Raw genomic sequence first — 14,654 nt, forward strand, 5'->3', positions numbered from 1 at the left:
GTGACCTTCCGTGCCTCAGACCAAGGCTGGTGCCCACGTGGCCTCTAGGGCTAGCAAGGAGCTGACCTGATTCGGTCTTGTGTGATCTTACACTCTGATAATCACACACACACACACACACACACACACACACACACACACGTCCAGATGGACTACTATGGAACAGAAGCGAAACACAGAGGCCCCAGGAAGAACGGATTTGCTAGTAGCCTTGAACCATTTCACTCTGCCCCTGACAACCCTTATCTTCCCCTGAGAGGTCAAGGTGAGTGGGGAGCACTGAAGCTGTCATCAGGAAACCCACCACTGAGGTCCAGGATTGGCCACAAACTGGGGGATTCTGGGCAAGTCACTTCACCTCTCTGAGCATCCGCTTTCCGGACTACCTTGGAGGCAATGAATCCTCCCAGTGTAACATCCAAAATTGTATCTGTACTCTGCTCGTATAATATAGCAACACCTTCCTAATCTACGACTCAGCCATGGCAATGTCTGTGGCTCTAACCCCAGCCAGAACAGGAAAGGCCTCTGAGCACATCCGCCTGACCTCAGATTTAAGCATATTGTGTCTGAGCAAACACTCGGGGCTCATTCAGACTCTTGATGCTTTTGCTTGTGCATAGTTCCAATGTGTCTGTTCATCTGGTCCAAGAATAACTTGGTCAAGTTAGTAACTTTAGTTACTAGTTAGTAACTTTGGTTAACTAAAGTTAGTAAAGTTAGTAACTTAGTAACTGTAAATTTGAAAGGAAAAGAAAGCCTGCTAAGAAAAGGAATATTAACAACGTAAAGTCACTACTGAAGAACTGTAAAAGGCACAAGAGACGTTGGGGTGGGGCGGGGGGTGGGGGGGACCAACCATAGTCTGGGACAGTTTCATTCCCTTCAAATGGCCTGAGAAAATCACTGTGTGATGGCACAGTACTGGGTTTGCGTTCACAAATCCAGATTATTTATGAATGCCTTTATTCATTAGACCCTACTTATGGATGTATCAAAGTACATGTTACATTTTAGAAAAACATTCAAGGGGTGCCTGGGTGGCTCAGTGGGTTAAGCCTCTGCCTTCGGCTCAGGTCATGATCTCGGGGTCCTGGGATCGAGCCCCACATCAGGCTCTCTGCTCAAAGGGGAGCCTGCTTCCTCCACTCTCTCTGCCTGTCTCTCTGCCTACTGGTGATCTCTGTCTGTCAAATAAATAAATAGAATCTTAAAAAAAGAAAAGAAAAATATTCGATCACAAAAGGGTTAAATTCAAGGGGTGCCTGGGTGGCTCAGTGGGTTAAAGCCTCTGCTTTCAGCTCAGGTCATGATCCCAGGGTCCTGGGATCAAGCATCAGGCTCTCTGCTCAGCAGGGAGCCTGCTTCCTCCTCTCTCTCTCTGCCTGCCTCTCTGCCTACTTATGATCTCTCTCTCTGTCAAATAAATAAATAAAATCTTTTTTTTTAAAAAAGGGTTAAATTCAAGAAAAACAACAACAAGCAAGATATGTTCCTTCACTTCTTCACTCAGTTTCTGAAAAAATCACATCTAGAGCATCACCTCCGATGACTCTAGGAGACCAAGATTTTATTCCAGGATTGATCAATTTGCACAAAAAAAGAACAGAGTGCGAAGTACCCTGTGCACACCATTTTGGGTTTTTTGTTTTGTTTTGTTTTGCTTTTTTCTGTGCCGGCTGTTGTTTCAAATTGTGAAAACGGTTTTCTTCCAAGTCGTCCAGAAGAGGCTTAGTCCCTGGTGTCGCCCTGTGTGTCACCTGCCCCACAGAATGAGACCCGCCTGTTCAGTTGGCTTCCCCACGTGTTCCTTACTCTGCCAGCTTGGCAATATTTGGGTTGGAAATACCACTAAGGAATACTTGAAAAGTCTTTTTTCATATATAAGTTCAACAAAACACATTTCTATGTATTGGGTTTGCAATACACAGTTACTTTGGGATGGTTTTGATAGCCCGTTAGGAAATTTTTTAAAAAAGATTTTATTTATTTATTTGAGAGAGAGCAGGAGAGGGAGAAGCTAACTCCCTGCTGAGCAGAGCGCCTGAAGCAGGGCTCCATCCCAGGACCCCAGGATCGTGACCGGAGCCGAAGGCAGGCACTTAACCAACTGAGCCACCCAGGAACCCCTCATGAGACATTTTTATCCCTTCTTTACCAAGACCCAGGCAAAAATGTTCTGTGGATGAGTGTGAAGAACCAGTTTCCTTCAGATCCCACCATCCCCAACTGGAGCTTCAGATTCGAAGAAAAATTCAGTTCAATACAGTGAAATGCAAGGTATATTAACTGACAGTCTACTTTGTGCCGGGCATGGGCTAGGTCCTGGGAACACAGTGGCATGATAAGCTATCACCCCGTCTCGGAAGGAGCAGATGAGATAGGGTATGATAGGTGTTCCCAGAGGTGTCAAACAGGGAGCTATGAGAGAATTGGGTACGATGGCACTTCATACAGTCATAGGAGCATTAGAGATTTCCTAGGGGAAGTGATGTTTCAGTTGATAGCTAACGCTTACATACAGGCACAGGATCTTGTTTAAAATAAAGTCAGAAAGCTATTCTCCTTCTCTACTTTTTCTCCAACAAAAACCAATCTACTATCCCAAATAGGCATTTTAGAATAATTTAAAGGGCTGCGGTGGGCATCAGATCTAGGAAAGAACAAGTAAATTCATCACATTCCCTAGAACAAATCCTATCTGACCACATAACACATGGGAGTTATGTGTGCGTCTTCAGACTCATAAGGAATTGAGGGAACATTGCAGAGTATCTGCAGAGCACATACCCTAACAGGGGTCCCCGATGACCCCTGTGTCTCCTGGTATTCACACCACTGTGTAATCCCCTCCCCTGAGTGTGGAGAGGACCTGTGACTTACTTCTAGAAATAAGATACGACCAAGCTCTCTCTTCCTCGGTGCCGCCTGCAGAAGTGGTAGCCGTCTCCTGCTTGGCATCATGGCCACCCTCAGATCTCTGATAAAGCCCACGATCATTAAAAGGAAAGCCAAGAAGTATATCCAGCACCAGCCAGACCCATATGTCAAAATTAAGCACAACTGGCAGAAACACAAAGGCGTTGACAATAGGGTACATAAAAGATTCAGGGCCAGATCTTGATGCCCACCACTGATTACAGGAGCAACAAAGAAACAGAGCACATGTTTCCCAGTGCCTTCTGGAAGTTCCTAATCCACAGCATCAAGGAGCCTGAAGTGCTGCTGGTGTGCAACAGATCGTGTAGAGATTGTTCACGATGTCTCCTCCAAGAACCACAGAACCTCCTGGAAAGAGGAGCCCCGCTGGCCGTCAGAGTCAGCAAGCCCAATGCCAGGCTGTGCAGCAAAGAAAATGAATAGACGGGGCGCCTGGGTGGCTCAGTGGGTTAAGCCTCTGCCTTCGGCTGAGGTCATGATCTCAGGGTCCTGGGATCGAGCCCTGCATCGGGCTCTCTGCTCAGCAGGAAGCCTGCTCCCCTCTCTCTCTCTCTGCCTGCCTCTCTGCCTACTTGTGATCTCTGTCTGTCAAATAAATAAATAAAATATTTTTTTAAAAAGAAAATGAATAGACAATTTGTGTGCATATCATATTTGTGTTGATGAAACCATAACACTACACACACACACACACACACACACACACAAAGGCACTGGGATAACACTTCTTTGATTATGTTATTTTACATTATAACTTCCCTCTCACCAGGAGACCTTCTCCCCAGTTTGATAGGATGAAGGGAGCCAGTAATAGAGACCCATGTGGCAAGGCGCTGAGGACCTCCAGCAGACAACCAGCCAAAAAAAAAAAAGCAGCAACTGAATTCTGCCATCAACCATGTGAACTTGGCAGTGCATCCTTCCTCAGTCAAGCCTCAGATGAGACCTCAACCCTGACCAACCCTTTAACTGCAGTCTCGTAAGAGACCCAGAAACAGGATCCAGGTAAGTGCTGCCTGGATTCCTGAAATACAGAAGCTGCCAGATGCTCAGCGTGTGAATGTGCATTGTTTTAAGCCACCAGGTTTGTGATACTTTGTTACACACTAGTAAATAAATAATACAGTGCCTACAACTGAAGAATTAAGGGGGCGTCTGGGTGACTGAGTTGATTAAGTGTCTGACTCTTGATTTCAGCTCAGGTCATGATCTCAGGGTTGTGAGATCGAGTCCCATGTTGGGCTGGGTGTTGAGCCTGCTTATGATTCTCTCTGTCCCTCTCCCTCTGCTCCCCCTCCAGCACTCATGCTCTCTTAAGAAAAAAAAAGAGAGAGAGAATTAAGAAATAGTTCATCTGTTGCTTGTTCCTCTCATTTCTCTTTTCCAGTATGTTCTCAGTGGTACCAGCTGTGAAATGGGCTGGATATCACATCAGACCCAGAACTAGAGAGTTCTGGATTGATTTTGAACCCACCATTTAAACATAACTTCTTTTTATCACACAGGGAGATACGAAAATCTATATAAATAAACATTTTTACTTGATTAGAAAATCGAATTTAAAGGGATGTCATTTAGCTCTCATTTTCAGGATGCCTGTTAAAAGCCAGCTTCGAGAATACTGTTCCAGCTTTCAGAATCCTGAGAAAGAGGTTCCAGTCTGGCATTCCCATGCATTCCTCTGCAAAAAATAGTTCTGGGCAGGAATGATCCATGAGAAGGTTTGGGTGTGAAGTAAGAATTCCAGACGAAAAGGAAAACGTGCAAAGGCCCAAAGATGAAAAGTTCCAATTCAACCACCACGTGCTTTGTAAATGTTTGTTGTGGCAGAGAAAATGCGGCACATTCGCCAGACCCCATCTCCTATGCCTCGTTCTTGGAGCCTACAATTCCCAGCATCCTCACAGAGCCATGTGACTCATTGTGGACAGTGAAATAAGAGTGGAATTGCTGTGTATCTCTTCCAAGTCGAGGCAGTGACGAGCCCCCGTGGTTTCTCCAGTCCCTCTCTTCCCCTTGGGCAGTTAACACGGATGCTGTATGTGGCCATGATGAGCCATGAGTTAAAGGGTGCTGGATTGCTGACCCGAGGACAGCTGGCTTAGAGAGTCATCCCACATACGTTGGGACTTACATGAATAAGCAGTTATATTTATCTGTCGAACCTGTGATTTTTTTAGTTGTTGCTGTAGCATAACGCAGTCTCTGCAGACACACACATTTGCAGCACAAAGTGAAAATGGGATTGGCTCAAGTTAAATGGGCAGAGAAGTGAGCAAGAGGTCAAGTTTGTGAAGGGCACTCATGCCGTGCTGTGGGGTTTTGGACTTTACCCTAAGCTCAAGGGCTTGCTTAGTATATCTGTCCATGCAGTGGCGTGATAAGATTGGAATGATTACTCTGACTGTGTGTTTAATAACCCAAGTGAGAGTCCTATTAGCATAACCTGGCACGAGCGGTCATGGACATGGGAGGAAATTGATGGACTGGAGAGTTGTTAGGGAGACAGGATTGACAGGACTTGGTGAAGACTTAAAAGGTGGGGGTGCCAGGGAGAGATGTGTGAAGGCTGGCTCCCTGATTTTTTACATGGACCGTGTGTCATTCACTAATACAGAGAACGTAAGAGGAAGAGGAGGACACTTGTTTCTGATTTTGATTTCTGCCTTGGTCCATCATTTGCTCATGTGGCTCAGAAGCTCGGGCTTGAAGCATGTTTTCTCAACTCTGTTCCTTTGCTCTTCCGTTGTGAGTGTCAGCCTGAAAGACACACGCAGAAGCCCCCGAGTCCTTCAAGGCAAGTAGGACTTTCAATCCTAGCCTGGGTCCCTGGTTTACCATCAAAGCAAGAAGTGGGACTTTTGCGGCACTCCCCGTGAAACTGCTAAATGCTCTTCCATTAACTATACACCAGAGCAGTGTGTTTTTATTGTTGTTTTTGAAAATCAAGAAAGAAACCAAAAGATGGCGTGAAACAAATATTCCTCAATTCATGTATGTAGTCGGGAAAACTGAGAACACAATGTCCTGTGTTCTGCAAAGCATAAATAAAGAAATTGGAAAAGAAAATTAAAACAAAACAAAACAAAATGAAAAACCCTGGTATTGACATGAAATTTGAGGTCAGGTAGAGACTTCGGATCCAAGATGAATTGAGCTCAATTTTTTTTACTCAAACCATCTAACCATAACCACTAAACGGAGGTGATATAAAAGTCTACATTAGTGCCAGGAACCAGGGAAGAAAATCCTCCCCGTAGCTGAGACGCCGAGATGAGGTACGGCAAGTAGCCATCGCTCTGCCAACAAGCGTCCTCATGACCAGGGAAGGGAGCTACGCACCGCCACCGCCGTCAGCGCCCTCCCTCGGCTCTGCGGAGAAGGCAAGGGGACAAGGGCAAAAAAAAAAGTACCAATGCAGTTGGCAATGATGCTTTACCCCTCTGCCTTTAAAGACAGGCTGATTCTGGGGCACCTGGGGGGCTCAGTTGGTTAACCGCCTGCTTTCGGCTCAGGTCTTGATCCCAGGGTTGTGGGATTGAGTCCCACGTCGGGCTCCCCACTCAGCAGGGAATCTGCTTCTCCCTCTGTCCTTCCCCCCTGCTCATGCGTGCTCTCTCTCTCAAATAAGTAAATAAATAAATAAATCTTAAAAAAAAAAAAAAAAAGGGATGTTCTTTCCCTGCTCGATCAGCTGGGAGACTTCTCCTGGGCTCGGAAAGAACCAGAAGAATTTCCACTAATAAATTACACGCCGTGACCCAGAGAAGAAAGGATCCAGGAGCGGGCAGAGGAGAGCAGCGTGCGGAGTCTGAGAGATGAGAAGGCGAGGGGGGAGGCTGCCGGAGCGCCGGGGCTTTGGGAGCGAGAGACAACACCTTGAAGAAGGCTGGATGTGCGTTTTCCACACACTCCCGGGTGCGAAACTCCGCTGCCAGGAGGGCCTCAGGGCACAAGCCCACGACCCGGTCTTCTTTCCAGTAGCTGATCAGAAGCGGGCTGCTGTCGACCCCGCGCCGGGAGCCAGGCTAAGGATGCTCTCTGCCGGCCTTCCCCGCGTGTGTGTGAGTGTGGGGGGCTGCGGAGGGGTCTCCCCCCTGGGGTACCCTCCCGGCTGCCTCTTGCCGGCTTCCTCCTCTCGCTTCCTCTTGTCTCGGTAAACCAGACGCCATGGTTTTAAGACCGAAGAGGAGCGCACGGTAAGACCCCATCTCCCGGCGACCGAGCATCTGGGCGCTCTCTGCAGGGGCGCTGCTCCCCAGAGGGGCAAGCGGGGGGCACAGCGGATGTCCCCCGGTCCCTCAGTCCCTTCTCCCAAGCTCGCCCTCCGACTCTGCTTCCCTCTGGACCCAGGGCTCAGGAACGAGAGGGCGCAGCGAGGGTGGGGAAGTCACGCTAACGGAGCTGCTTCCGTGTGGAAGACGTATCACAGCGGAGAGGGGTCCTCAGGGACGGGGGAGACTTTCCCCCGGAGGACTCTAATGTGAGTTAAAACAGTAAAGACTGAATGAACTCCAAGGCCACTCCATGAGCTCCCCGGGGCCGCTGTAACAAAGGACCGCAGTGGGTGGCTTAAAACAACACCACGCATTCTCTCGCTGCTCTGGTGGGCAGAAGTCGGAAGTCAAGGTGTCGCCAAGCCTGCGCTCTGGCCGATGGCCCTGGGGGAGAAGCCTCCCTCAACTCTTCCCGCTTCTGGTGGCTTCGGGTCTCCCTCGACGGTGGGCTGAGTCCCTCCCAACTCTGCCCCTGTCTCCACGTGATCTTCTCATGACCTCCCCCTTGTGTGTGTCTTGTGACAAGTGTCCCTCTCCTTTTTCTTGTAAGGAACCCATTATTAGATTCAGGGCCCCCCTCCCCGATCCAGGATCTTAAGATCGTTCGCTTAACTGCATCTATAAAGACCCTATTTCCAAGTAAGGTCACATTCTTAGGTTCTGGGAGGTTAAGACTAGGACATGCCTTCTGGTGACCCTTATTTTATCCACTGTCACCACCAAGCCCTGAACTCGATATTCTGTATTCTCGATGCCGCCTGAAAGTACATCTAACCGCGGTGTCTGACATAGCTTATCAGAGATTGTACAACTGAGACCAAAAGACGTGAAGGTACTCTAACAGTAACATGCTAACGTAAATATGCCCCAAATCTGGATATAAAATTTCTTCCATTACCAAATTCCCAGGCAGGAAATGACTATCTTTCTCGCGTTCGGGTGCTGATGCTAAGTACGAGATCTGCTGGTGACTCACCCCAGGCCCCTCAATGGTCCTGAAAGTGTGATCGATTGAGTCCCCCACACAAACACTGGGCTGCTCCCCTGAGTACATAGCATCTCTGATGATAATCCGGCCAGTTCCCCTTCTCCCTCTAAAAGGCAGCTGCACAGGGAGCCGGCCCTGCCTCCTGGGCTGACCTCCAGGGTCTGAGATCGGCACGTGCTCCTGACCTTGTCTTCTGTGTGCTGCCTGCCGTATTTCCTAAAACGCCGACTTTCCCATCAAAGTTTGAATTTCGCTCCATAGATCACGCTATCCTTTCCAGTCTAGCCAAGGTGCCCTGCTAGCCAGCCGAGCTACGAACTGTTGTTCGCCTGCAGCACGGACCCTTACTGATGCGCCCGTAATACTTTCTTGCTTGTAGGATTCCGGGGTTGTTTCAAAGAAATCCACGGAGGACCCAAGGACCGGAATTCGTCCCGCGGCCGCCACTGCCCTGCCCTTGTGAGACTGCCCCCTGCAGGCAGCGGGGGGATCTGTGACACGGCCAGACGCCAGCAGTCTGCCCCTAAATGGAGTACGGAGCTATTTCTAAGCGCCTACCCATCTGCAGCAGAGACTTTTCCTAGAGACCAAGGAATGACAAGAGGCAAATAGCCGAGGTGTTTCCTCTCTCCAGGACGTTTTGGTTGGTGTACTAGAGGGTTTCTTGAGCAATCAAAAGTCTCTTCAGCATGAGGGGCGGTCAAAGCCGTCGTCCAGACATCGCCATGTAGTGCTGCCCGCACCAGCTGGTGTCCCTCAACGCAGACCCGGTGTTGTCACGAACACGTGGACTGGGGGCCAAGCTGGCTGTCTCGTGCCGTGTGGCACAAATTCACAAGACATCCCTAGGAGGCCGAATCCCCTTACCTCGGACCCAACCTGATCTGCAGTCCTTCCGCTCAGGCAGAAGGGGACTTCCAAGTAGGACGCTGTCGGCTCACCCAATCGTGCCTTTTCTGTTTCCCTTCACCCCTGCCCTTCTTAGTGTCCTAAATATAGGTCTAGTCAGTTTCTGATCTTGCTCTAATGATGTGGGTTTCAGCAGGAGTTTCTTCAACGTTGTGGGCTACGCTGCCACTCAGGCATCTTTGATGGCTTCGTTTTTGTGTCTACGGATGCTGGAACCTCGGGCAGAGACGTAGAAGCGGGGGACACAACCGTCCACGCCCACTGCCTGTTCTCCTGTAGGTACGCAGCTCTAAACTATGGTTTCTTTTTCAGTAATGATCACTAGAACCTATTTGCTACAAATTAGGTTGTAAACGTGTGAGCCCTACACCCCACGTTTGCTAATGTCTCTGCGAATAGACTTCTAAGCCTCTTTGGTACCGCCGAAGGGGCTGTCCCTGATAATGACTGATGATGTTGAGCACCTGTCCACGTGCTTACTGGGTAATCACACACCTTCTTCTGGGAAGCGTCTCTTTGAATCTTTGGGCCATTTTTAATTGCTTATTATTGACTCGTGAGAATTTTTGACATATTCTGAATTAAGTCTATAGTCAAAGATAATATGTATTGTGACTATTTTCTTCCAGATATGCATTATGAATACCTTCATCTGTGGTTTGTCTTTTTATTACTTTTTTAAATGGCATTGTTTGATGAGCAGAAATTTAAAAAATTTTTTTCTTTTTTTTAAGTAGGCTTCCTGCCCCGTGTGGAGCCCAATGCTGGGCTCAAACTCATGGCCATGAGATTAAGACCTGAGCCGAGATCAAGAGTTGGACATTTAACCGAGTGAGTCACCAAGCCACCCCAGAAATTTTTAATTTTAATTATGTCTAATTTATCAGTTTTGTTTGGGGGGGGGGTTAGTGCTTTTTTGTGTCCTAAGAAATTATGCCCATTTACAGGTTATGAAGACATTTTCCTCTGTGTTGTTTTCTTTTTTAAGATTTGAGAGCGAGCGAGCCTGAGCAGGGGGAGGAGTAGAAGGAAAGAGAGAGGGAAGGAGGGAGGGAGGGAGAGAATCCCAGACTCCGTGCCCAGCATAGAGCCCGCTGCGGGGCTTGAGCCCATGACCCTGAGATCGTGACCTGAGCTGAAACCAAGAGTCAAATGCTTAACCGACGGAGCCCCCAGGGGCCCTGAGAACAGACATTTTAACAATATCAGCATTTCTGTCCATTTATTAGGTGTTCAATTTCCATATGCAAACTCGTGCGCTTCTCAGTGTGAAGGTCTTGCATGGCTTTTGTTCAAAACTGTTTTTGCACTTTCTGCTGCTCTTACGAAATTTTTTCATTATTATATTAAATCTAACATTTAATAATTATTTCCAGTATACAGAAACGTATTTTTTGTCTGCTATCTCATGACCTTGATAAATTTGGAGTATATATATTAGTATATATACTATATATTAGTGTGTATATATATATGTTAGCTCTAATTTTTTTTTGTAGATTAAGAATTTTCTACGTATCCAATCGTTAAAAAAAAGTTTTATTTCTTGCTTTTCAATCTTTAGGCCATTTTTTTTTCTTTCCTTACCGTACTGCATGGTTATAAACTCATTCTAAAAACCATTATAAGGGCTATTTCTTATAAATACTCCATTTCCCCTTCTACATAGGTCTGTCTGGGCTTCTGATAACTTGGGTCTTCTTTGAACTTTGCTCATCTTCATTCCCCAGATAGAAATACTTTTCTCCCCATTCTCCCAGTTTCTACGAGGAGGGATTTTCTCCAAATAGCCCTAGCTAGTGGAGTTACCTGGCTTGAGTTTGGGTTAGGACCGGCGCACCAGTATCCCAGCCCCTCCTCGGAAGGCGGCCTGCACGCAGGGAACGGGCGTTCTTGACCGTTGGCAGCCGTGCGGGAAGCTCGGTGTTGAAGGTTCGTCCCTGTAAGAGCGGGTGACCCTTCCCAGACTGGACCAGGTGAGTGCGTCTGAGCCCTTTGGGGTTCCGTTAGCAGATGCTTTCGCTCCACAGTCTGACAGCCTCACGATGCAGGTTGCACACTGGCTCTTACCTGTTTTAACCCCTAATATTCCGGTTTATTTAGAACTCACAAGAGAAAGAGGGGAGCCATTTACTGAGACCTCCCCCACCCCGCCCCCCCGCCCCAGTCTCTAAAGTGCAGCCTCTCGGCAACTGCTTATTAACTCAGTTAACTGCAATTAGTTTCTTTCCCAGACAAGACTCGGAAGCGTTATTACAGGCAGCGAGAATGGCTCCGGACTTCTTCTCTTTGATAAACTGCAAACATGGCCGCTAGAGACGGAGAGCTGGTGGGGTATAAAAAGCTAATGTGCGAGTATGTGGGGACAAACACATAGGATGAGGGGCAGTGCGGGACAGGTGGAGAACACAGGCGTGGCAGGGAGACCACCTAGGTCAGGAGCCCGGCTCTGGCATCCCATGACCGACTGTGGACAGGTTATCCCCAGGCTTGCTGCGTCTCAGTTCTCTTATCTGCAAAATGGGTTGTTAGGAGGATTGAGTTTATTCATTTAAACACTTAACAGTAGCACCTGGCACACAGCAGGCACTCAATCAATGTCATTATTATTATTTTATTATGGACGCTATGTATACAGGTGCTTTAGAGAAGGTGTCAGGGAAGGGAGCTGGTGGGAAGAGAATGGAGGAAAAATGTCCAGGATGTTGTTGGGACTTTACTGATGTACCAAGGACCCAGAAGACTGAGAAGTCTGGTTCTGGTCTCCTTGAACCAACCTGGCTGCTGAGCATTTGGAACTAACATCCGTGAAAAGCAAGGTCCAGCCTGGTGACCACCGTGGGCACCCCAGTGGGCAGTGGGGTGCAGCTCAAAGTCCCCTCACACCACGGGTTGTTGGATCCTGGGCAAGCCGTCCGATGAGTCTTCTCTGTGGAAGGAGAAAGGGTCCCCGCCCCTACCCGATGGGCGCCGTGGCACCCCTCGGATCAAAGTACACCTGAGTCTGTACGCTGGGCGAGGCCACGGCTGGTTCTCTGACCCCGAGCCGTCTTTTTACCTCAACCCAACTCCTGCTCCTGCTCCCTCCTGAGCACCCCAACAGGACTGGCATGAAATACCTTCCAGGTACTGGGCAGCAGCCGAAGCTCGTGCTACGCTCTCTTTAAATAGATTTGACAGTGCAGGGAAGAGTTCTCTGTCCCTGAGGTGGAAGGAGGGTGTGCTGTGTCTGAACTGGGGGACAGTGAAGCCCCCCTCTCACACCTGCTGATTCAGTAAGAAGCACCCAAGCGCCCACAATGGGACCCGCCGGCCAGCCCCGGGGCAAGGGGGCAGTTTACAGCTGGACCCCACCACGCCTGGAAATCAATTCAACATGAAGAACAGCCGAGGCCTTTTGCCAACATGGTGTGTCATGTTTATTGGGCGAGTCACAGTCAGCTAGAACATAAGGAAAGACCGGATGACACCAGGAATGTCAGGAAACAAAATATTTAGCATTTCTTAAGTTTCAAATTTTGCATTCCGTTGCAGCGGAGGGATATAAACGGGCAATTCGTGGACATAACCGCGATTTATTTTTAGCAACAAGAAGCACAAACATTTATTGAACCGATGACTTTTAGGACAATAAGCAAAAACAAAACAAAAACAAAAACAAAACAAAAAACTATAGTTTCATGTAGCTAAGACAGGAAAATCATTTATACAAACAAAACGGATACAAAATACATTATAAAGAGAACACACATACAAAAGTCATTAGGTTGGTCAAAGAACAAGGATGTCACAGGCCACCACACTGCAAGAACACTGGTGTGAATTCATTTCAGTTATGAAAGTATGTCCAAAGTGTGAGTTACACATTTACTGAGGTAAAGGCACGATCACTTCAACATAGTTAATGGGGAAGAATCCAGATTCCCCGTGTAGCAACCCCTCATACCAGTTTTCATCTATTTGATTGGTTAATGTAATGATGTCCCCTTCTTTAAATCCTAGTTCTCCTTGGTTTTCTGGCTCAAAATCATAGAGACCACGACAGCAGGGCTGGTCCATGGGAACGTTAGAACCTGTCCACATTATATGGAGACAAAAAGTACAGGTTAATGTGATACACTGTCCTTGGAGGAGTGGGAGCCGGAGAGCCGGAGAGGTCATGAGCAGCAGGGCCCCGGCTTCCTCCCCACAGGGCCGGCTCGGCCCACGCACGGGTGCTGAGCTCGCGGCATCTGTCCCAGCTGCTGCCAGCCCCAGGACGCCCGAGCTGACCTCCCGGGCCCAAGGCTTTTGGCTTTTCCCTTGGGTACTCCCATCTGGACCAGTCAGGCCCAGCCCACCTCCCCAAAAGCAGCTCCTCCCCTCGGCCTGGAGCCCGAGGGAGACACAGAATTCCAAGGCCCGACCCCTGTCCTCAGGGAGCTTATGGATTCTTTGTGGACACCGGACGGTATGTGTGGGACATTTAAAGGACACAGATGAGATTTAAAGGACACAGATGAGGTGGAGAATCACTTATAGCTCAGAAGCTCAGGGAAGGAGGCAGGAAAGGCCCGGGTGGTCGGGACATCTTCCCGGAGTTGGTGACCAGGAGCTGGAATGAAGCAGGGGGTGACAGGGCGAGGACAGACAAACTATTCCCAGACCAGCCTGACGTGCTGGGCTCCCTGTATGAAGCCGGAAGTTCTCGGAATAGGGTTTTTCAAATAGTTATTTTTTAATTTCAAAACTAAAACATGGCAATAGTAAGAATGGGTTGGAGGAGAGAAGGAAGGGGAGGGGGAGGGAGGGAGAGGGAGGGAGAGGAGGGGAGAAAGGAGGGAGGGAGAGGAGAGGGGGAACCAGGGAAGTGGGGAGGAAAGCATGTAAAAGTGAGAGAAGTCACCTGTAACCCACTAACCCAGAGCTAACCAATGTTAAATTAACATTTTGGTGGAGAAGCTTCCAGATGTCTTGATGAACATATCTGTGTATGTATTTACATAAATATATTCTTTTCATCAAAGAACATCCCTATACATATTATTGTGAATCTCTTTCCAGAATACTTTCGATTGCTGACCAGCTGTCAACTCTATCAGTATGACACAGACACACTGTGTCATGCTATGACATACTGTATGACATAATTTCTATAACCCACCTCCTACATTGCTGGATAGATAAGGTCGGTCCTTCCTTTCTCTCTCTCTCTCTTCCTTTCTTCTTTTTCTTTTGTTCTCTCTTGGCTTTCCTACAGAACTCTTTGAAAAACATCCTAATACATGTTTATTTACAAACATGCACTATCAACACCTGAAGGTAAACTTCAGAAGGGAATTTACTATTCATAGGACATCAATTGTTCCAAGACTTTAAACATTTACTAACAATTTATTTGTCCATTGTTTTTTGTCTTAAAAGTTTCAGGAGCCCCTTATAAAATGTCATCAATATTTTTTATATGTATCCTGTTTTCTTCCATTTGTTTCTGGAGCGTGTCTCGGGGCTGGGGCAGGGAAGGGGGTTTCTGGCACACAGAGAGAACACACAGAAATTTT

At 47.8% G+C, this 14,654-nt stretch overlaps 1 protein-coding gene across 2 annotated transcripts in view; it reads right to left on the reverse strand.

The window, feature by feature from the left end:
* Positions 1-12,506: 12,506 nt before the first annotated feature.
* Positions 12,507-14,654, reverse strand: part of SH3GL3 (SH3 domain containing GRB2 like 3, endophilin A3) — a gene marked incomplete at its 5' end in the record, with an annotated part of 131,314 nt that continues 129,166 nt past the window's right edge. For both annotated transcript variants that reach the window (XM_080807958.1, XM_080807957.1), the window contains one exon: positions 12,507-13,187. In XM_080807958.1, the coding sequence (XP_080664084.1) occupies positions 12,982-13,187 (206 nt within the window). In that variant the 3' untranslated portion in view covers positions 12,507-12,981. The remainder of the gene's footprint in view (positions 13,188-14,654) is intronic.

The sequence above is a fragment of the Martes martes genome, assembly GCF_963455335.1.
Source record: "Martes martes genome assembly, chromosome: 7".
Classification (NCBI taxonomy): Eukaryota; Metazoa; Chordata; class Mammalia; order Carnivora; family Mustelidae; genus Martes; species Martes martes.